Source organism: Aethalodelphis obliquidens, unplaced genomic scaffold (genome assembly GCF_003676395.1).
Source record: "Aethalodelphis obliquidens isolate GAN/ISIS:26980383/991018 unplaced genomic scaffold, ASM367639v1 scaffold21, whole genome shotgun sequence".
Classification (NCBI taxonomy): Eukaryota; Metazoa; Chordata; class Mammalia; order Artiodactyla; family Delphinidae; genus Aethalodelphis; species Aethalodelphis obliquidens.
Window position 1 is genome coordinate 15,646,874 of NW_020837965.1, and position 23,673 is coordinate 15,670,546.

Below are 23,673 nucleotides of genomic sequence, written 5' to 3' on the forward strand. Positions count from 1 at the left end.
CTGTTTCCAATAGTTCTTTGATATATTTCTTCAATTTTATGTCAGACATATTTCTAGGTCTAGACCTCAATATTTACATATCTAATCACTGATGACAAAGTTATGCTTTCACTCTTTTACTGTTATTCTCTCCTCAGTATTTTTAGCTGTAGGAAACTAGCTCTTATTATGGTCAATTAACCACTAGGTTTTGCTGCTGTTGTAAACAAATGAAAATAGTTCTTAAGAATCTCAAAAAACAAAAAATCTCATACACACATATAAATTAAGTACCTCAAGTACTCCTCTATACTTATTAAAAAAGTCTAAAGCAACATAAGCTGACATTATATAAACAAAAGAGATCTTCAGATGTGAAAGACATTAAAAGACCCTAAATTGCAAGCAGTACCAACAGAAGCCCCTTTACATCTCTGGGCAGTAATTCACAGGTTAGTGGGTCAACCTCGCCACATTCTCCCTAAGTGAGGGCTCAGTTGGGCAAATCCTGTGTGGAGTGCCACTACCCTAGGTGAGGCATTGGGGCCACATGGATACTGTGCCCAGAGCAGGTACCCGCGTTTATTTCCCTAGGGAAGTGGGAAGAGGGCACGAAGAGGTGGGATGAAGGAGGAAGGGGAAGGCAGGCAAAAACCCTGAGAGGGAAGGGGTAGGCCCCCAATTCATCCCTACGAGGTATAAAGGCTCTTCTCTTCTCAAAATGCAAACACCTCCTGGGATGGTTGAGCCCAGTCCCACTTTTGAAGTTAAGTGCATTCATCAGACCATTCTGGAGTTGGTCTGAGTTCTGACCCAGTCTGGTGCTTCCGTAGACCCTGCCCACACCTCGACAGTATTTAGCACAAAATCCTATTCTAATCCAGCCACTAGACCAAGAGAGCTTTAAGGGAAGGGCTCTTGTATCTTGGCTGTTATTTGGTTTAGTACTTCAGGAAGTAAATGAGTGCCGACCCAAGATGTACAACAGACAAAGAACGGCGGTGGTGCTCCTGAGGAGGGAGAGAAACAACATTCCTCAAGGACTTGGCGATGCAGTCTCCGTGCTAAATATACTCCACACAGTGATTCACTCACTCCTCAGAACAGCCAGTGAAGTTGGTACTTTCAGTAATTCCATTCTGCAGATGAGGAAGCAGATTCAGGATACTTAAGGAAGTGGCCAGAAGACTTGGGTAAAAAGTGACAGAGCTGATTCAGATGAAAGCAGTGTGATTCCAGGGACCACACGCTTAACCATAAATGAATTTTTTCTTTAAATAAGAGAGATTCTTCTTCGGTACTAGAAATTGGATGTTCTGGATTTTAATAAAACCAACACCGTAAACATGCTGAACACATTCTGGGATACAGTAAAAAGTTCATAAAAGGTTTGTGTAAATAAAACAATTATAGATTGAGAGTTTAGTAAGGCAGAAGTGAACCAAAAAAGAAAATGACAGCTTTTAGAACCTAACAAATTAACCTAAGTATACAAATGAAAAAAGTTAATCTATTCAAAAGCAGTGAAATGAAGCTAGAGAATATTCTAAAGCAGAGTACTATACCTTCCATGGAGTAAGGCACTATAAAAACCCAGAAGAAAGTCAAGTCCTCTGTAAGTACGGGGCTTTTGTGTTCCCTACACACATGGCACCTGCTCTAGATTCCTGTTCTGAGATTCCTATCTCCAGAGTGCTGTGGTCCTTAGAAATTATGTTATCCATCTATCTTCTCCAACAAAGAAAATCTTTCTACAACGTCATGGAAAGATGGCTATGAGCTTCTTCCCAGTGCTCACGTGTGTCTTTCAGTCCAGGTGCTGACCAATGTGGCAGATGGACCGCAGGGTGTTAGCATCTAACAGCTGAGTACCTGTCAGGCACTTCAGAGTTGGATGACTTCATTTGATTCTTCTCACATCCCTATGAGGAGGTGAGGATGACCTCCACTTTACAGGTGAAGAAACTGGAGCGTAAAGGAACTGGGTCCCTTGCCCAAGGCCATACTTGCCCATGTGGCCTGACTCCTGAGCCCACACTCTGAGTAGTACTCCAGCTAGCTGCCTTCCTAAAGTGAATGACCTCACAGGCAAAGAAATTAGGAACCAGACATTAAAAAGAAGTCACAATACAGGTTAGGTGTTCTAATGGTGGAAAAGACACAGTACTACTACTTCCAAGTAGAGGAGGTTTCATAAAGTCGCCCATTTTATTGATGGGGTGATCTAAATATTCAAAAAATACGCCTTACCTCGAGTGGGAACAGGCCCGCCTACGATATTCATCCGCTATCCCTTCTATACCTTCTGGACTTACAAAAAATAATATTACTCTTCTTTTCTAAGATAATTTGTAAAATATTTAAAAATACTATTATGCCATCTCATCCAAGCAAAATGTTATTATTCCCTAAACCAATGTAAAAGTAAATGACTTTAAGACTTTGTACCACTAGGAGGTGCCCTATATGTGTTCCGTGAGTTTGTAAATACTTTTTCTTTGATTTCTTTCCTATTACCTTAAAAACGTCGTATATCACTCCAAATAAATGTAAGGTAGCAAAGGACGCTAATGTATGTGGGCAAATAATATAAAATCATCCTTAATGCCACGTTATACACTGTACAGTCAAATAATAAACAGTCATCCTCCTGCCATGTGATGATATCCAGAAGTTTTCCAATAATATGAGCTAAAGACTACATATCCTGCCTTTACCATTATTTTTATCTATCAGTAAAATGTCGGGGGAAAAAGTATGATGAAGCTCACAAATCTTTTGATTTTACTTTTATAATTTCCATGATTAATTAAGCTATGGTACTTCTATCACATGGTACATGCCAATAGATGCTTACGACAATAAACTTCAAGGAGTGACTCACAATGTTCCAAGCAACAGATATTTCAGATAAACAGGATCTTACTTACAAGTAGGCTGCTTAATGAAACAGAGTTTGCCTCCAAACAGCGTTTTTTGAAGCACCCACAAGGCTGCTTATCACATTGCAAAAGGGGAAGAAAACACATTCACTGCTGGAGAGACCCTGAAGAAGCCACCTTCTCTGATTGAGCTGGTTTGCAGATTAGTACAGAGGGAGAAAGTGAAGGAGTCCTTCTGTTGAGGAGTGCCATCCAGTCCAGAACCGCCTACATGTTTTCCAATATTTTAAGAGGGGCCACTGCAACTGAACTTGGTGGCAATATTATTTCCTTTTAGTCTGTAATGAGATGAATGACTACCTTGTTGTGAAGCCAACTCCTGGCTTTCGTTCACTGTGTGCTGATGTTGTTAAAGAATTCCTATTTTGAAAGCATCTTTTGGAAACTGCAAAAGCTACCAATGGTGGAAACTCTTTTGGCCGAAAAAGGTAAACAGTAGTACTTCCTGCTCAGATGGAGCCCCTAAAATGGATGTTTAGCAACACAGCTGGGATTTGCTGCTTAGGTAAAGAGACCAAGCTTCAGGCTTCAGCATAACTCTAATTTCAGCATCAACATGCAATGACTTCAGACGCACTCCCAGCAATCTTCACAGAAGCTGTGTGTACTGCTCTGATCTTATCAATTTCTCCAGAGCCAGGGCCTTTCCAAGATACTCTGTCAAGAAATGGGAGCAGAAGAGGGCGTGGAGTTCACTGGTTTCCCAGAGGACAAGGCTAGCAGCGCTTGATGGGACTTGAGGTAGAAGTTCTACTTAACAGATTGAGGGAAAGTAAACTCTAAAAATAAATGACAAGAAGGATTAATTCCTGACTTAACTTGACAGACACCTACGACCATATGAATGAGGTAAATCTTTCAATTCAGGGCCCAACAGACACTGTTCTGGATGTTACCGATAACCTGTGTGCTCTTACAGCTGCAGGTTATAGCAGCCGTTTCAAAGAGAGGACTGGATCCAGACAACCACGTAAACTTTTCCAAAGCTGGAGGAAGAATTCCATAGGTTGGGGGGCAAACTACAGATACCTTACAAAGGTCATTTCTGTTTAAACTGAAATGTGGATTTAGAATCCTAGTCTACCTGACACAGCGCAATGTTGCCAATGGTCTCAATGGTTTGATGATAAAGGAAATCATGTAAAATGAACTAAACGCAGTGTCAAGGGGAAATGTCTAGTTCCCTTGGACTAGGTCTCAGTTTGCTTTTCCACAGGTGTGACTCTTATTCCATTGGCCACAATGATCATTATGAATCAGGTTTTTAAGCACGTGTTGTCATAACAGAAAAATTAAAACGGACTGATGGTTTTAAAACAAGATGACATTCATGCTGCCACATCATAAGCCACTGCACGATATCAACTACTTTTTCAAGCTAAACAAAAAGCAGCCTTCTTGCTTAAACTTATTTTGAGCATAATTAAACTGATTTTTTTCACTTTATTTGTAAAGTCTGAATTCATTAAAAAAATTTTAGGAAGTAGCCTTTATCTTGGCATGAAAATGATGAGATCAATTTGTTAAAAAAGTATTTTTACAGTCTGTCTATAAAAGCCATCGATTTACAATGCCATATAATTAAAAGCAAGGAAAATCTGTCTATGTTTACATGCATTATTCTGGAGAAAAGGGTTAAGAACTAGAAGGCCTCTGGATTAATTCCTTCGGTAGAGTGCTTATCCAGGACACGCTGCTCCCATTGGGGTCCAAATGCCCCACCACTGCGAGCACTGTTTTCTGACACTCAAACTTGTATTAATGCTGCTTACAACTCTATACATTGTACACTCTGCTTAACCAGCCATGCCACACTTTGTGTTCAATCCAACCTTGTAGCGTAAATTACTGTACTCAAACTACTGCTTTAAAAAAAGTATAGCAGAAACTCTCTTGCGACTTCCCCTTAGACAACTCCCAACACTAACTGGTACTCCCCTTCCGGTTATAAAACACTGCACTGCACACTGATGCCTATAACCAGTTCACACGTGCACTGACTGCTGTCCCCACGCCGTTCGGCTGTCTGCTTCACACCAGTCACTGATACTCGTTGCCTTACTTGTGTGTGCCTGTTGTATACGTTATTCTTATATAATTTAACTATATATTACATAAGCCACTGAAATGTAAATGTGAAAGAAAAGAGAAAAATGAGGTTAAAAGCTTTGAAAGAACTACATAAAGGCAAGACGCTTAAGAAAAAAGAACTGTTGGAAAATTAGGTGTGGGTAAAACAACTATAAAAGGCTAGGGGAAAAAATTGTGAAAATCTAAAAGGATTCTGTATCCAGATCACTTCAAATGCGTCTGGTTATCACTCCATTTTAAGGAATTGGAAACTTAATTTTAGATGATGCATTTCAAGTGCGGTTTATGCAAAACAAACCATTATTTAAGAACTTACTCTCAGAGTCTTGTGCCTACACGCAAAGTGAATATATACTTATATATTTTAAGTGAAAAGTAGTATGTCCAAAGTACATATTTATATATCCTTTTAAAATGATATTCCAGTTTAACCAACTTTTTCTGATTAGCCACAAGTACCAGTCATGTCGTATGTGACAGACTCCACTACCTAAAGGATCATATTCAATGGTGCTGGAATTCATCCCTCTCTCACCCTTCCAGAATAAGGGAATCTTTTTTCTTTAACTTTTTCTTTGATATTGGGGTAGAGTTGATTAACAATAGTTTCAGGTGTACAGCAAAGTCATTCAGTTATACATATACATGTAGCTATTCTTTTTCAAATTCTTTTCCCATTTAGGTTGTTACATAATATTGAGCACAGTTCTCTGTGCTATACAGTAGGTCCTTGTTGGTTATCCATTTTAAGTATAGCAGTGTGTACATCTTAATCCCAAACCCCCTAACTACCCCTTCCCCCAACCCTTCCCCTGGTAACCATAAGTTCGTTTTCTAAGTCTGTGAGTCTGTTTCTGTTTTGTAAATAAGTTCATCTGTATCATTTCTTTTTAGATTCCGCATATAAGCAATATCATACGATATTTCCCTTTCTCTGTCTGACTTGTTAAATCAGAATCTTGTTAAAGAGTGACTTGACCACCAACCATACTAGCTCTGCCTCTCAGCTTGTTTTCATCGTCAATCTGGTAAACATACCTTTTGTGTTGTCATCTAAATTGTTGATAAAAATATAACCCTTCTCGCTCAAAATACTTGATTTCCCATTACTCTTAAGATAAAAAAGAATCCTTAATATAACCTAAATTATCTGGCTTCTACCTACCTCTCTCCACCTCTCACCATCTCATTTTCTCACTCCTTCAGACATACAGCCTTTCCTGACTTCTCAGACTAGCACAGTTCCTCTAATTTTATACTCTCATAACACCCTGTCATAGAAATTGTCAGAAACATGAGTTTTCATTTACTTGTGTGATTGCCTCATTGTGTAGCTTCCACAGGACTGTAAATTCCACAAAACCAGGGACTATGTCCAGTTTTACTCACTTTGTATCATTAGCAAATTCTAGAGTTGGCACACTGTAGAAACTCAAATAATGTTGAACGCATAAAAAAATAAACAAGATAGCAAACAAAGAAAGAGCTCTGTAGCATATAGCCAAATACCCTCTTCTCAGTTGACAATTCTGATCTAAAGTTGAAGGTGGGTCTTTAGGAAAAGAAACTAACAGTGCAAATCTGCAGTACAGAGCTATATAGTTCACCCACTCTTTCCCTTTGGAGAAGGAACAATGGGCTTTCATGAAGTAATCACCTTTAATTTGGGTATTAAATATGATTCCTGACAACACTCCCTGGTGAAAGTGAGCTCAGGAAACTTAGCTGCCACCACTGTAGAAAAGGAAAATATCTTAACATGGTGACATCTGTATCTGGCCACTGCTTTGTAACCTGCCACAACTACATAAGAACTGATTACAGTGCCTGGCCACATCCCTCTCTCACAGATAATTTAATTTGAGGAAAGATTTTTACCTTTCCACATGTGACATGAACACTGACAATCAATTCACCTGCCTTCCCCTCCATCTTTCCCTGTAGAACTTCATTCACCCCAAGTCAGCAGGGTCAGAAATGGAACCAAACAAGAAATACTCTCTTGGAACTCTACATTTCACTTGTCCTGCCCTTGGAAATTGGTACCCTTGTTAATAGGCCAGCCAAACATACATGGTAAGTAATGCCAGGGCAGTATATGTCAAGCCCCAGGAAAACCACCATCACTGAAAGGGTTCTCAGAAGAGCAGCTTCATTTCAGTATTACCACAGCACAAACAGTACACAAAAAGCAAACACTCAAGGGGTTCAATGGTGAAACCTGACTGACCATAATCTGGTACTTCTAAAGACTCATCTGAAATATCTGATAAATTAGACCTCAGAGCTGAAAAGAAACATTACTGTCCATCCCAGTAATTCTCTAAAATCTACCCTGTGTTAAGATAGATGGACAGAAATCACCTCACTTGGACCAAAGTAGTAGATAAGTTCTATTCAGACACACACTTTAGTGAATTGAGGTTTAATCTTCTGTGTGCCACTTTTTAAAGAGACTATATACAATAAAATTATGTTTTTTTCAATAATATCTTCATATCCTTTATCAAAGATGCTAGTCTCATGATCTTATTTACTGACCACAATAAAGGAGCCATTTGATAACTTCAGCACTTGTTAAAAGTCTCTCTAGACCAGTTTTTTTTCAAACCGTGGGCTGTGACCCATTAGTGGATGATAATATCAATTTAGTGGGTCCAACCAGCATTTTGAAACTAAAATACTAAAAAAGAACTGAATATACTAAACGTGTTTCATGAAACTTCTGTCCCCCCTTTATACACACACACATGTGTAGGTATATGTGAACGTAAACAAGTCTAAGCACATGACAGAGGAAAAAAAGACGGCAGTACAGAGCAATGGCTAAGAACATAGACTCTGGTGCCTGACTGCCTGGCTTCGAACCCTAGATATGCTATTTAGTAACTGTACTGTAACCCTGGGCAAAACAGGAAACACAACCGTGTCTCAATTTCCTCATTAGGGACAGTAATAGTTCTTAACATCATACAGTTTGGGGATTAAATAAATTAATATAAGGATCCAGAGGAGGGCCTGGCAGATAACAAACACTACAGAAATGTTAGTGGAAAAAAAGTGTGTGTATGTGACTGCACGTCTATACACATACATAAATACACATACTGAAAAGCAATACAAAAATGTACCTATTTTGTCCTATGGGTAATAGTCAAAAAAGCTTGAAAGCTACTGCTCTAGGTGAATTTATATGCCTTTCCTTTTTAAAAAAAATACAAATTATGTAGGCCAAAGAACTTTCCCTTTGTACCTACCTCCTAGTAAACTCAGGGTTAAATTCAGGACTCAATTGCAGTGACTATGTCAGCCCAGATGTCTATAACATCTATTTCACTTTCCTATTACCTTTGCTTTTGCTCTGTTTTCATCTGTTTTTGTTTTCTCTCTTTTTTTTTTGATTCCTTATCCTTTTTTCTATCTTTGAAAACACCCTTAAATCTCTTTTTGAAAGTTGGCAAGTTTTAAATGTTGAAAGTAAAATGCACTTGATTTTACATATTTATCAAACAGAAGCACTGATTCCTAAATTCTTTTATAGAATAGATATCTTAATTGCACACTAAATTCCAAATACTAAAAAAAAACTCCACATAACTATAAAACTAAGTATTTCAACATAATTTTAAAATAAAAAGTGAGAGAGTGTTATGGACACATATACAATACCAAATGTAAAATAGATAGCTAGTGGGAAGCAGCCACAGAACACAGGGAGATCAGCTCGGTGCTTTGTGTCCACCTGGAGGGGTGGGATAGGGAGGGTGGGAGAGAGACGCAAGAGGGAGGAGATATGGGGATATATGTATACATATAGCTGATTCACTCTGCTACACAGCAGCAACTAACACAACATTGTAAAGCAATTATACTCCAATAAAGATGTTAAAAAAAATTTTTAACAAATAAAGTAAAATAAAAACAGAATTTGAGCCACTTAATACAACCATTTTTAAAGTTAGCCCCTGTTGCCAAGATTTTGTAACATCATAAAAACAAAATGTCTAAGATTAAGAAAGGTAGACTGATTAAAACAGACTATTCTTCTAACATACAAGGAAAAGCTGTGAACCCAAAACATGCTTGATTAAATACACAGATGCTAAAGGCAAACAAGAGACACAGTAAAAGCACATGAAATCATAGGTGGTAATTTGTATGAAAGAGACTGAGGTAGGCCATTTGTTTTAGGTATAAACAGTTATATCCTCTCTAGAAGATATATAACACCGAGGATCTGGAAGAGACTTAATAAAAGTGCCAGGATTCTAGAAGTAATCCAGTTTAAGTTCTTAAACTAACCAGGGCCATTTGACTCATTTTCTTAATTACTTTGAATGGTCAAAAACCGTTGCGCAGCTGAAATTAGGACCACGAAACCAGTGCATTTTCTCACGGATGGTGTTAGCATCTAAAAAAAGGACTTAATATGTGAGAAGGTTGAAAATAAAAAATAGTTACAGGAATGATTATCTATGGATTCCATTTATGCATACTGTATTAGCTTGAATAATTACAGACTAATTGTATAACATCTTCTAGATCAGCACTTTTTAATTTCGGAGAAAGCACTAAGACAGTACATGCATTAGTCCAGCTAATAACTGCATGTATGTATGTGGCCGCGGCCGACTCCTGACTATCTCCACATGGATGACCCACGTAATCCATATGGCATTTCTTATCCCTGGTCCCAGATGACTTGAAAACCGGAGATTCTGGTCCATCAGGAAAGAAGAAAAAGACACAAAAGGAACCATGTCCCACTGTGAGGTCTAGACTTGAATTGACTACCCATGGAATGTGATTACCAGAGGACCTTACTAAAAGGAAAATACGGGAAAACAAGGAAATAAGGACCAAGAAGCACATTCATAATCATTCTGTTTATATCTCAACCAACAAGCTATTTGAGTACAAAAGGCGTGCCTCCTCACTCTTGCTCCAAAACTTCCCAGGGCTCAGGCTGAACCGAAACCCCAGCTTAGACCACGTGCTGCTTAGGCTCTTCCTCTGTCCTTGCTACTCCCCTCACTCTCTCCTGAGAGCATTCCTGCAATAAATCAAGTGTGCCCAAATCCTTGTCCCAGGCTCTGCTTCTAGCAAATGTGACCTACAACAGCATCAGGAATAAGTCAAATTGTACTTATACTAGGGAGACAGTGTCAACCAACATGTTCAAATGGAATCACCTTCTGATTGTGGTATAAAACATCACAAACATTTGACCTCTAAGATTTCCTTAAACACTATAGGCTTACACTGAAGCAGAAGGTATAGTGGGTACACACAGATGCAAAATTATAAACTTTTTTGAATGACAATTTTGACAATTTAGTGAATACAGGCTTTTAAAAGTACTATTTTAATAGGGATACTTTCCAAACACCTAAGCGAATTAAATGACAAACGATGACTAAGTCATAATACTGTTTAAAACAGTCTTGATATGCCTCAACCAAAGTTTTTTTCCCTTTGATCATATGGCCAAAAAGTAGCTGTGTCTTTAAGTTGCCTAGTGCAATTCCTAGCACCATCTAGTGGCAAATTACCCAGAAAAAGAAACGTGTCTTATTTAACAAATAAGCTACGTTTCTGAAAAGTCTGAGGTAAAAAAATACATACGTACATATTTTAAAAGGCTGTCTTGTTGGGGATGATTTTCACAGATTCTGGGACCAAGGAGCAAAGACCTATCAGAGTTAACATTTCAAGGATGGCACTTAGGCTGGGGTAAACAACCCAATAATAATCTCTCCTACTGGATAGTATTTCCACAGAACAGCTTGCAGCATCTCCTGCTGATTACATGACCATCCCCCGATCCCCAGCCAAAAATAAAAACAAAAAAATAAAAATCCACAGGATAAAGAAAAAGTAACCTTCTTACGAGGGCACCAGGGACTGAGGAAAACACAAATGGTTGCTGCTCAATAGACATTATGGGAGGCAAGGCCTTTTGAATCTCTCTACTCTGCCAGCACTCATTTGAAGATTTCATAAACCCAGAAATAAACATTAAATGAAGGCCATATTATTCAATTTTCAAGTTTGTATGTAATATATCCTTTTTTTAAATGCTCACCACTCTTTCCTCAGCACCCAAACAGTACTTGCCTCTTAATAAAACATGTGAATGAATGAATCCCAAGAGCAATGGGAATGAAGTGAAAGGTTTTAAATAGAGAAGTGACATGATCAAACTTATACTTAAGAAAGATCACTCTGGTTGTAGTATGGAGAACAGATTAGGAAGGAACAGCCTGAAACCCGGAAGATCTTTTGGTAGTTGCATGTCCCTATTTATTGCTGGACATATTTTAGGCTTTACAATAAAATATTTGTTAAGAAATGACTATCACTTATGTATCAAGCTAATCTGAGACATTGGTAATGCATTATACTAGCTCTTTTAGAAGGTGGCCTTCTTTCCCTTTCAGATATATAAATAGGTAAAATTTATATCGCATTTACCATATGTCAGGCAATCTAAATGTTTTATTACTCATTTTATGCATATGTTAACCTAACATACAAAAGGTTGTTCAGAACCTAAAATGTTTGAGTAGTTAAGAGAAGAAAACAAAGAAAGAAACACAGTCTTCATTTGACATGTTATTTTGAAGGTAATATACAAATCCACTTTTTAGAAATGCTAATAAAATTTCAACTAACATCACTTATGAAATATTTGTTAGATTTTTATTATTAGAAATATAACTTTAGTTGAAATTTCTCCCAGATATGCTAACAAAGTGACTACATGAAAGAACTAATAGGGTTTCCCTGGTGGCGCAGTGGTTGACAGTCCACCTGCCGATGCAGGGGACGCGGGTTCACGCCCCGGTCCGGGAAGATCCCACATGCCGCGGAGCGGCTGGGCCCGTGAGCCATGGCCGCTGAGCCTGTGCGTCCGGAGCCTGTGCTCCGCAACGGGAGAGGCCACAAGAGTGAGAGGTCCGCGTACCGCAAAAAAAAAAAAAAGAAAAGAAAAGAAAGAACTAATAATCTATCCTTAATAAGTCCTAAATAATTTTGTTTTTCTAATTTAGGGTGCAGCTTTAAAGTGGAGTTCCCTGTTGAATAAATAACCGCAACTGATGGTTACTTAGCAATTGGCAATTCATATTCATTATCTCATTGATATTTTCACAACATTGTGAGATAGGTACTATTAACTTAGGCCAATAGGCACTTAGGCTCACAGAGTTCATGCGATTTACCCAAGGAACACCAGTAGGCAATGATGATGTCAAGATTCAAACCTGAGTCTTCTAAGTCATCCTTGATATCCAAGTACGTCACAACTATGAATGCACCAAAATTAGAAGAGAAAAATCAACTCAGCTGCACCCTTTACAGTTACAGGACAAAATTTATCTTTTTTGCCATAATGACAAAAAATCTCTGAAGTACAGATCTAGTATGATGAATAAAGAAAATTCAAAGAGAATACATGTTCCACTTCATTAAGCATCAGAATTACGAGTAATGCACACAATGGGTACATTTAAAGACTTTCTTCTCTACTTAGACAGATGTCTCAAAGAAAGCAAAATCGTTAAAGGAAGGCAGCAGAAAAGGAGAGAAATTAGAAAGAATCATTACTCCCACAAGCAACAAAATTTCATCATGAAACAAAATAATTCTAAAAGATGAACCAAAGATACTTCCTGAATTTGGGAGTATCAACCTCAAGAACAACACTAGAGACAAAAGCATGAATTATATACTTGTTAGACTATTATTATACTTCATACTGTTACGGGCTATGGGGAGGGAGGAGGGAAATAGGGTTGGAAACATATATAAGGATGATCTTAAGAGTTCACAATCTAGAGGAAAAATATAGCAGATGTGAAGGAAGATTCAGAGAACCACTCACTGCCATTTCTCTACCAAGGACTTTCAGTGCCACAATTCAGAGAATGAAGCAATTCAGAACGATTCGGATAGGTGGAAAAGAGAAGGAGAACTAAGGTAGGGGAACAAGATAAGGCAGGGCCTCAGAGGATGGGAAAGTACACATTATTATAGGGGAGTAAAAGAAAATCAACCAGACTAGTAAGTAGGTGGAATATTGGGGTAACTGGAGAAAAAATACAGAGCTAAGCCTGAAAGTAAGGCAAGAATTTGGACTTGAATAATAACTAGGAAGAAAGCACTATAAGTTCTGAAACAGGAGAATAGCATGATAATGTTGAATTTTAATGAGGCTGCATATTATTTATAACAGAATATGTATAAAATGCATAAAATGGAAGAGAGAACTTGCAAAAAGACCAATTTTGAAAACCTTAACAACAATCCATATATAAGGTAATATGAGCCATGGCACTAAGAACAGAAAAGGTAAATCCAAGGGTCATTTTGAAAGAAAAATTATAGGATTTTGTGAGAAACAAGAAAAAAAGTCAAAATAGAGAAGGATCAAAAATTATTTCCAAGTTTCTAGCTCAGGAAACTAATTAACAAGATTAGCAATAGATCAAAAGAAACAAGATAGCTGAAAAGATATAAATCAATACTCTGAGTAAAAGAGATTTTTTCATGAATATTACATGTATTTAAGTATGAGATCAAAAAGTAAATCTTTCATTTTCCAATATTCTACAAAGTCTTCAAGATATTGGATGAATAGCATTTTTTCTGGTTCAAAATACATAAAACTTAAATCATCAGAAGAGTTCTCAGTTTCACTTCCAAAGAAAGCCTGACATGACACATAAAGACATCTGATGAGGCTTTTCTATTATCCTAAGTAGTTCTGGAAAAAATTAGCTTAAAAAGGTAATGAAACTGAAATTTTTGAATAAAAATTGAGATTTTATTATATTCATAATAAAAGTTTCCACCTACTCCATTTAGTCATCAAAACTGTGATTTTAAATACAGAAACACCTACAATGACACTTCTTAGTTAGTCCATCTTCTCATAAGAGCAAGAAACTGTCAGCTGACGAAAAGGAAAAGCAATATCCATGGCTAACAAGAGACCAGTTACAGGAAGAAGCATGAAATGAAAATGCAAGTAAAGCATTACTGGTAAACTCTTTTCTCACCTTTGCAGAATTATCTTAAAGATCTGCCTATGATAGAGCCACTCAAACAGTTGAGGTAAATAATGAGACAAAGTGTTATATATGTTGAAAGAAAACACATACAAGGTTTGTCTTATAAATCTGATATTAAATTTAAAATGTTTTTTAATTAAAAGAATTTTTAACTGACCTGTAATTTTTCTTCCTCATACTCTGTGTGTTTTTGGAATCAAGGTTATACTAGCCTTACACAATGAGTTGGAAGAAATAATTCCACTTTTTCTGTCCTCTGAAAGAATTTGTGGAAGATTAGAATTATCTATGCCTTGAATGTTTGGCAAAATTCATTTTTGAAACTGTACCAAGTGTTTTCCTAGCAGGAAGATTTTTACTTACTGACCAATTTCTTTAAGAATTATAGGACTGGGCTTCCCTGGTGGCACAATGGTTAAGAATCTGCCTGCTAGTGCAGGGGACACGGGTTTGAGCCCTAGCCCAGGAAGATCCCACATGCCGTGGAGCAACCAAGCCCGTGCACCACAACTACTGAGCCTGCGCTCAAGAGCCTGCGAGCCACAACTACTGAGCCCGCGAGCCACAACTACTGAGCCCATGTGCTGCAATTACTGAAGCCCGCGTGCCTAGAGTCCATGGTCCACAACAAGAGAAGCCACTGCAATGAGAAGCCCACACAGCGCAATGAAGGGTAACCCCCGCTCGCCACAACCAGAGAAAAGGCAGCACGCAGCAACGAAGACCCAACACAGCCAAAAAATAATTAATTAATTAAAAAAAGAATTACAGGACTATTCAGGTTTTCTATTCTTTTTTCAATCAATTTGGTCTTTTACACATTTCAAGATTCACGTGCTTGTTAAAATTTGAGGAACACTACCTCAGACCACTAAATTCCTATCAACGCCCAAATTATGTGCTATTTTTGTCCAATATTTCAATTTTCTTTTTTTAACCCCACAAATTAGACATTTCGACTATGGTTTTACACAGTCAATATTGTTTAGATCTTCTTTATTCACCAACACTTTTTTCATCCTAGAATCTCTCCTGAGATCACTTTCCTTCTCCCTAAAATTATATCCTTTAGAAATTCTTTTAGTGAGGATGTACTGGTGGAAAACACACTAGCTTTTGTGTGTCTGAAAATGTCTATTTTGCCCTCACTTTTGGAAAACAGTTTTGCTGTGTTTGCAATTCTAAATTGACAGTTATTTTTTCTGGGCATTTTGTAGATATTCTTCCACTCTCCTATGGCATTCATGCTTGCTGTTGAAAAATCATTTGTTAATCTACTCATTATTCCTCTATAAATATGCCTTTTCTCTCTGGTTGTTTTTAGGGTATTTCTCTGTCTCTGATGTTCATCAGTTTCTCTGATGTATCTAGGTAATAATTTCTTTATACTTGTCTGCTTGGGATTTTCTGTTTCCTAGATCTGCAAATTTATATGCTTAATCAATCCTAGAAAATTCTCAGCTATTATCTCTTTGGATAGGACTTCTCCCCACTCTATTGGCTCTTTCTGGGATTCTGATTAGACAAATTTATATGCTGACAAGACCAGCCACATAATTGGCAGGCTCAATGCAAAATGAAAATGTGGGGTGCCTTGTTCATGAATTATTTAGAATTTCAGAACAGTGAAAGCAGAGCATTAAACCAAACATGAGGCTCTTCTAGTGCAGGGATCTCTGCACCTGCACAAGTCATATGCCCATGAGTTCCTGACTTCAGAGCAGCGAGAACAGTGATAGCAAAAATTGAGAGGGCACAAGGAAGTATAAAGCAGAATGTCAAGATCATCTAACATCTCACCACCCAGGGACAGCCACACTGTTATCATTTTGGTGCACAGATCAGAGATTTTTCTATATATTTACATGTAGACATTTATTCACACAATTTTTATACTATGGAAATGGTATATTGTACATTCTCTTCTATAATCTTTTCTCAAATTTATTACATTATGGAGATCTTTCAAAAATGTTAGTAAATATAGATCATTTCAATCCTATTGTACAGATAACAGAACATATAGATGCATGTTCATTTAACCAAATTCATGCCATTAGGTTTCCAAAGAGTCTTGAATTTTTCATTATTAAAAATGATGAGCATGGACTATCAATAAAGTTGAGGGAGGATTGACTGAATCAATCAGTATAAAGCACTTCACAGAGTACTTGGCAAGTAACAAGCTTTCCATAAATGTTAGTGGTTTTTTAAAAATATTGTGTCCTGTGTAAAAACTGAATTAATTTACATTCACAACAGCAGGGTAAGAGAGATTGGTTTTTCTTGATCCTTACCAACTCCTTTTTTGTATTTCTTTACCAATTCCTTTAAATTTTGCCTTTTGTATTTCTTCTATGAATGCTTTGTTCACATTCTTAGTTCTCCTATTGGATTCCTTATGCTTTTTAAAGATTAACTGATTTCTGTATTGGGGATATCAATCCTTTGTCATAAGGATATCAAGTACTTTTTTTTCCTGAAAAAAAGAAAAAAAAGAATTAAGACTTACCTCCAGTTCCTAGGACCTTTAGGAGCTCGAAATTTTCAATCCCCACCTTCTCTGCATGTCCTGTTAAATTAGCTAAAAAAGAAAGAGAAAAAATAAATAATTAAGGGGGTCAGCAATAGGAGGGGGCCCACAGGGGCTTCTGAGGTACCAGCAGTGTTTTATTTCTTGAGTTGGATGGTTAAACCAGGATTCACTTTATAATTATTCGTTAAAATGTACAGCTATGTTCTGTGTAATTTTCTGTATGTTACATATTATGATAAAACGTTTTTTATTTAAAAAAAATTTTTTTAATTACTGATTTGTTTTTGTGGGGTTTTTTAAAAAAACTTTTTTTGTGGGGGCTGCACCGGGTCTTAGTTGCAGCACGCGGGATCTTCATTGCAGCATGTGGACTCTTAGTTGTGGTATGCAGACTTCTTAGTTGCGGCATGCAAACTCTTAGTTGCGGCATGCATGCAGGATCTCGTTCCCTGACCAGGGATGGAACCCGTGCCCCCTGCATGGGCAGCGCAGAGTCTTACCCACTGGGCCACCAGGGAAGTCCCACAATAAAACTTTTTTTAGAATTTAGTAACTATATAACATTTGTATCAAAGGTTAACATAAAAATAAAAGTGCTCTACTTTATTAAAATAAAGACTCTCTAAAAGTCTAAAAGTCTAAAGTCTTTAAAAAATAAAGACTCTCGGGGCTTCCCTGGTGGCACAGTGGTTGAGAGTCTGCCTGCCGATGCAAGGGACACGGGTTCGTGCCCCGGTCCGGGAAGATCCCACATGTCGCGGAGAGGCTGAGGCCATAACAGTGAGAGGCCCGCGTACCACAAATAAATAAATAAATAAATAAATAAATAAATAAATAAATAAATAAAGACTCTCTACTGACCAGATAATCTGAAAATGAACACAAATTCTAACATGTAGATAGATATGTAGTAGAGAGAAAACTGGACAGATTTAGAAGATGCATTCATTTATTCAAACAAATATTTACTGATTATAAATGCCATTCCCAGGCTCTAGGCTGGACTCCACTCCCATTTCTGTCACCAAGCACTTGAACATGCTGTAGCCTGAACTGATTACCTGACCACCCTGCATCTCAGTTCCCTCATCTTTGAGGTGAAAGCACTGGTCTCAGTGAATTCTAAGATCTCTGCCAGCTCTAAAATTCTAGGACTATGTTTAAAAATATAAACTCTTCAAAGACATATTCTGTAGTAAATAAACAAAATTAGGATACCTTATAAATGAGCATTTTCAAGAGCATACTCCAATGAATTCTGATCCTATCCTATGAAATGTTAATAGGTGTTATGTTTGGGGGGAAGGTGGGGAAAGAGTGCTCCGGTTGAATAAATTTGGAAATAGCTTAAACAAGGTTTAACAAGTTTCTTTAACACTGAACCTCACAGATCCTGCCCCATAAAAATATGCATGTGGATCTTCAAGATTCCGATACTTATATTTGCAAATTTATTGGACCACGAATTACTTTTTATGGAAATAACCTATTCATATTGTGTGAACCAGCATTCTGTGATAAGAAAGACATGATTAAGAAAGGCTTGGTCCAAATCCTAGTTCTACCACTTAAAAGCTCTGTGACCTTGAACAAATTACTTAATTTCTCTGTGTTTCATATCCCTGTAGTGTAAAATGGGGATAATAAAAATTCCTACCCTCAAAGCATACTGGTGTCTACAATTTACTTTGAAATGTATTTTTATTGGGTTGGCCGAGAGGTTTGTTCGTTTTTTTCCGCAAGATGGCTCTAGTAGCACTTAGTTGTCTTTAACTTCATTCAAAACAGTTTTGTCAGATTGTATGTGACAGCTGTCATATCAGCGTGCATTTAAAAAAAGACATTAAAATTGGTGAATTTTTGTGTAGCCATTTTAATACTGAAGATGGAAGAAAAAAGCAACATTTTCAGCATATTATGCTTTATTATTTCAAGAAAGGTAAAAACGCAACTGAAACACACAAAAAGGATTTGTGCAGTGTATGGAAAAGGTGCTGTGAATGGTCAAACGTGTCAAAAGTTGTTTGTGAAGTTTCGCGCTGGAGATTTCTCGCTGGATGATGCTCCACGGTTGGGTAGAGCAGTTGAAATTGGTAAGGATCAAATTGAGACATTGACTGAGAACAGTCAACATTATAGCATGTGGGAGATAGCCAACATACTCAAAATATCCAAACTGAGCACTGAAAATCATTTGCACCAGCTTGGTTATATTCATCGCTTTGATGTTTGGGTTCCACATAAGTTAAGTGAAAAAAACCTTCTTGACCGTATTTCCGCATGTGATTCTCTACTTAAATGTAATGAAAACGTTCCGTTTTTAAAACAATTGTGATGGGTAATGAAAAGTGGATACTGTATAATAATGTGGAACGGAAGAGATCGTGGGGCAAGCGAAATGAACCACCACAAACCACACCAAAGGCCGGTCTTCATCCAAAGAAGGTGATGTTGTGTATATGGTGGGATTGGAAGGGATTCCTCTATTATGGGCTCCTTCTGGAAAACAAAACGATTAATTCCAACAAGTACTGCTCCCAATTAGACCAACTGAAAGTGGCACTCGACAAAAAGCGTCCAGAATTAGTCAACAGAAAATGCATAATCTTCCATCAGGATAATGCAAGACCACGTGTTTCTTTGATGATCAGGCAAGAACTGTTACAGCTTGGCTCGGAGGTTCTGATTCATCCACAGTATTCACCAGACATTGCACCTTCGGATTTCCACTTATTTTGGTCTTTACAAAATTCTCTTAATGGGGAAAATTTCAATTCCCTGGAAGACTGTAAAAAGCATCTGGAACAGTTCCTTGCTCAAAAAGATAAAACGTTTTGGGAAGATGGAATTATGAAGTTGCCTGAAAAATGGCAGAAGGTAGTGGAACAAGAGGGTGAATATGTTGTTCAATAAAGTTCTTGGTGAAAATGAAAAATGTGTCTTTTATTTTTGCTTAAAAACTGAAGGCATTTTTTGGCCAACCGAATAAAAAGATGGATTGATGGACACATATAGATATGGACAGATATGTGATAAAGAAAATACAACAAAATGTTAACTGCAGAATCCGGATTGTGAGTGTAAGGATATTCAGCATACAACTCTTTCAAATTCTCTGTATTACATTTGAAAATGTTCATAATAAAATGGCACATAATAAAATAATACCTACCTCATTGGGTTGTGATGAGGATTGTATGAGCTTAATTCACACAGTGTTTGCTGTGTTCCAATAATATTATTAGTGTTTGTAAATAAATTAATGCTTTGGGACTACAATTTTATGAAAATTAGACCCAACTAAGAACTTCTAAAATTAAAAGTTTCAGGGGGATAAGTAATTTCAGTGTCTTTCTGATTTAACTAAACATAACTTTAAAAAATATTTTTAATTGTGGTTAAAAACACAAAACACAAAATTTACCATCTTAACCATTTTTAAGCATCAATACAGTAGTGTTAACTATAGGTACATTGTTTACAACAGATCTCTAGAATTTTTTCACCTTGCAAAACAAACTCCATTGAACCATTCCTCTTTTCCCTCTCTTCCAAGCTCCTGGGAACCACCATTCTACTTTCAGTTCCTAAGAGTTTGACTATTCATGCATAATTTCATAGTGGGAACAAATCAGTGTACATGGCCCTGCCTCAAGCTCACACTGGCTTCAATATAAATCTAAAACGAATACCAGAAACATAGGTAGTATCTTAAAGTAAACACACAACAGCATATCCTCCTGTAGTATGTCAAGCAGGCTATAGTAAAAGTGAAGCTCACAGGAAACCATCACTTTTGAAATAATGATTTGGCTCTAATTGAATGTTAAATTCTGTTATTTTACTGTGCAAGATTTTTGCAGTTTAAGACATTATTAAAGAGTCAAATGTTACAAATTATCAATCCTGTTTCTCGCTGTTAGGAGCCATCTTTTATTTACTATGAGATGTGTATAGGCCCAGCTTTCCAAAAGCATTGTCCAAATACTATTTCTCCCATATCTATATTTGCAGCTGGACTAGGAAGATAAGGAACTATCTTTTGATACACAGACACTTCAACCTTTCTACACTAACCATAGAATTATTCTCAGAGGAAATTAAAAGAGGCCACAGATTAATTACACTTGGTTCTACAAAGCATACCATCCCGGAAAGCCTGACCATTCACAAAGATTGTTCATATAATCTGTGAAGGCCTGCTTTTGCTCATAATCTACTACCTCTGTTATTTGGTTTCTGACATAAATTAACACTTTGTCTGCAAAGGGAGCTCAAGGCTTCCCCAACCTCCAATCCTGGGGAGAAGGAATTGACAGAGCTCAAGATGAACAGCACTGATGCCTTCGGTATTTGGGGAAGGAGTCATCACAGTGGTAAATGTTTCCCCAGGAGGAGGAGGTTAGCTCTGCTTTCTTCAAGGTGTGTACTCTTTGGAATCTCCTCTCTTGGCCTTAGCTGTGGAAGAGTTTATTTACTTTGTATTGCTTTTCTATCAAGATTGTTACCAGGTGGCTGGTGAGTTAAGCCAGAGCTTGGGAGAGGGTCTTCCCTCCCTCATACCTTAAGCCCCAGGTCCTAGGAATTCTGGGCTTGAAAAGAGTTTAGCCCTAGGCTTATAAAAACACACTTTATCCACCTGAGTTTCTCCGAGAATTTATCTTTCCTGGCCTTTCCTTGATTAAGAATGGTTAGATTCCAGTGAACAAGCTTAGAGAGTAGTATCTGCTTAGGGCAAAGGGCCCCTGTGGCCCAGTGCAGCTCACCAGGTCAATGATTCACTCTGGGGTAAGGGACCAAAGATCAAGCTTGACAAAATGTACTCCTTTGCTTTACTCTGTCTTGTCTTAACCTCAGCTGGGGCCCAAGCAGATGTAATAGGGTTTTTTACCCAAAGTTCATAGCTTACATTAGGGTTCACTCTTGGTGTTGTATATTCTATGGGTTTGGACAAATGAATCCACCATTGTAGTATTTATATCATTCAGAGTAGTTACTGCCCTAAAAATCCTCTGTGCAGGTTTTTGTGTGGACACGAGTCTTCAACTCCTTTGGGTAAATATGAAAGAGCACAACTGCTGGGTCATATTGTAAGAGTACATTTAGTTTTATAAGTAACTACCAAACCGTCTTCCAAAGTGGCTATATCAACTCTGCGTTTACACCAACAGTAAATGAGAGTTCCAGTTGCTCTACATCCTCACTAACATTTGGTTTTATGAGTGTTCTGAATTTTGGCCATTCTAATAGTTGTGTAATGGTATCCCACTGTTGTTTTAATTGGCATTTCCTTGATAACATATGACATGGAATATCTTTTCATATGCTCATTTGCCATCTGTGTATTTTTGTTGGTGAGGTGTCTGCCAAAGTTATTGGCCCAGTTTTTTCAATCAAGTTGTTTATTTTCTTATTGTTGAGTTTTAAGAGGTCTTTGTATATTCTGGACAAATCACTTATCAGATAATGTCTTTTGTAAATATTTTCTTCCAGTATGTGACTTGTCTTCTCAGTCTCTTGACATTGTCTTTTGCAGAGCAGAATTTTTGAATTTTAGTAATTTTGATAAAGTCCAGCTTATCAATTCTTTCTTTCATGGATCATGCCTTTGGTGGTGTACCTAAAAAGTCATCACCATACCCAAGGTCATCTAGGCTTTCTCTATGTTATCTTCTAGGACTTATAGTTTTATGTTTTATTTAGGTCTGTAATATACTTTGAGTTAATTTTTGTGAAGGATGTAAGGTCTGTGCCTAGATTCAATATTTTGCATGTAGATGTCCAGTTGTTCCAGCATCATTTGTTGAAAAGACTATCTTTGTTCCACTATATTCTTTGTCAAAAATCACTTGACTATATTTATACAGGTCTATTTCTGGGCTCTCCAGCCTGTTCCTGTCTATTCTGTCCTCAATAACACACTTTCTTAATTACTATAGCTTGATAGTAAGTCTTAAAGTAGTGGGTAGTGTCAGTCTCCTGACGGTTTTTCTCCTTTAATATTGTGTTGGCTATTCTGGGTCTTCTGCCTAACCATGTAAACTTTAGAATCAGTTTATTGATCCTCACAAAATAATGTACTTGGATTTGATTGGGACTGCATTGAATCTGTAGATCAAATCTGTAGAACGAGTTGGGAAGAACTGACATCTCAACAATATTGAGTCTTTCTATCCATGAACATGGAATATCTCTCCATTTATTTAGTTCTTCTTTAGTATCCTTCAACAGAGTTTTGTAGTTTCCTCATATAGATCTTGTACATATTTTGTTAGATTTATACCTAAGTATTTCATTTGGGGGGGTGTGCAAATTTAAATGGCACTGTGTTTTTAATTTCAAATTCCACTTGTTCATTGCTGGTAGGTAGGGAAGTGATTGACTTTTGGTTATCAATCTTGTGTCTTAAAACTGTAATAAAGCTGTAATCTCTTATTAGTTTCAGGAGGGGTTTTTGTTGTTGTTGTTGTTGATTCTTTCAAATTTTCTACATTCTCAATGTGCTTTTAATTTGCATTTTCTTGATGACATGTTGAACATCTTTTCATGGGTCTATTAGTCATTTGTATTTTTGTGTGTGTGGGAATTGTCTGTTCAAATCTTTTCTCCATTTTTTTATAGCGTTGTTTCTGTCTTAACTGCTGAGTTTTAAGAGTTCTTCACATATTTTAAATAAAAGTATTTTGGCAGACATATGTTTTGCAAATGTATTCTCCATTCTATAGCTTGGCTTTTTATTTTCTTAATTTTGTCTTTTTAAAAGCAAATTTTAAAAATTTTGATGAAGTCCATTAATTTATTTTTACAGTCTATGCTTTTTGGATTCTAAGAAATCATTGGATACCCAATGTCACAAAGATATTTGCAAAAATGTTCTTCTAGAAATTTAGTAGTTTTAGTTCTTACATTTAAGTCTACGATACAATTTGAGTTAACTTTCTTGTATAATGTGAGGTGAGGATCAAGGTTCTTTTTTTTCTCATACAGGTATCTAGTTGTTCAAATACCATTTAACAAAAAAAAAAAAAAAAAAAAAGAAAAAAGAAACCCT

The 23,673-nt window shown here is 37.0% G+C and overlaps 1 protein-coding gene across 4 annotated transcripts in view; it reads right to left on the bottom strand.

The window, feature by feature from the left end:
• RPS6KA5 (ribosomal protein S6 kinase A5) overlaps positions 1-23,673 on the bottom strand; it is a 181,770-nt gene that overhangs the window by 103,700 nt on the left and 54,397 nt on the right. For 3 of the 4 annotated variants that reach the window (XM_027120332.1, XM_027120331.1, XM_027120333.1), the window contains exon 2: positions 16,599-16,670. In XM_027120332.1, coding sequence (XP_026976133.1) covers positions 16,599-16,670 — 72 coding nt within the window. Of the gene's footprint in view, positions 1-16,383; positions 16,562-16,598; positions 16,671-23,673 lie in introns of those variants that run through there. The other variant, XM_027120334.1, reaches the window with a different exon arrangement.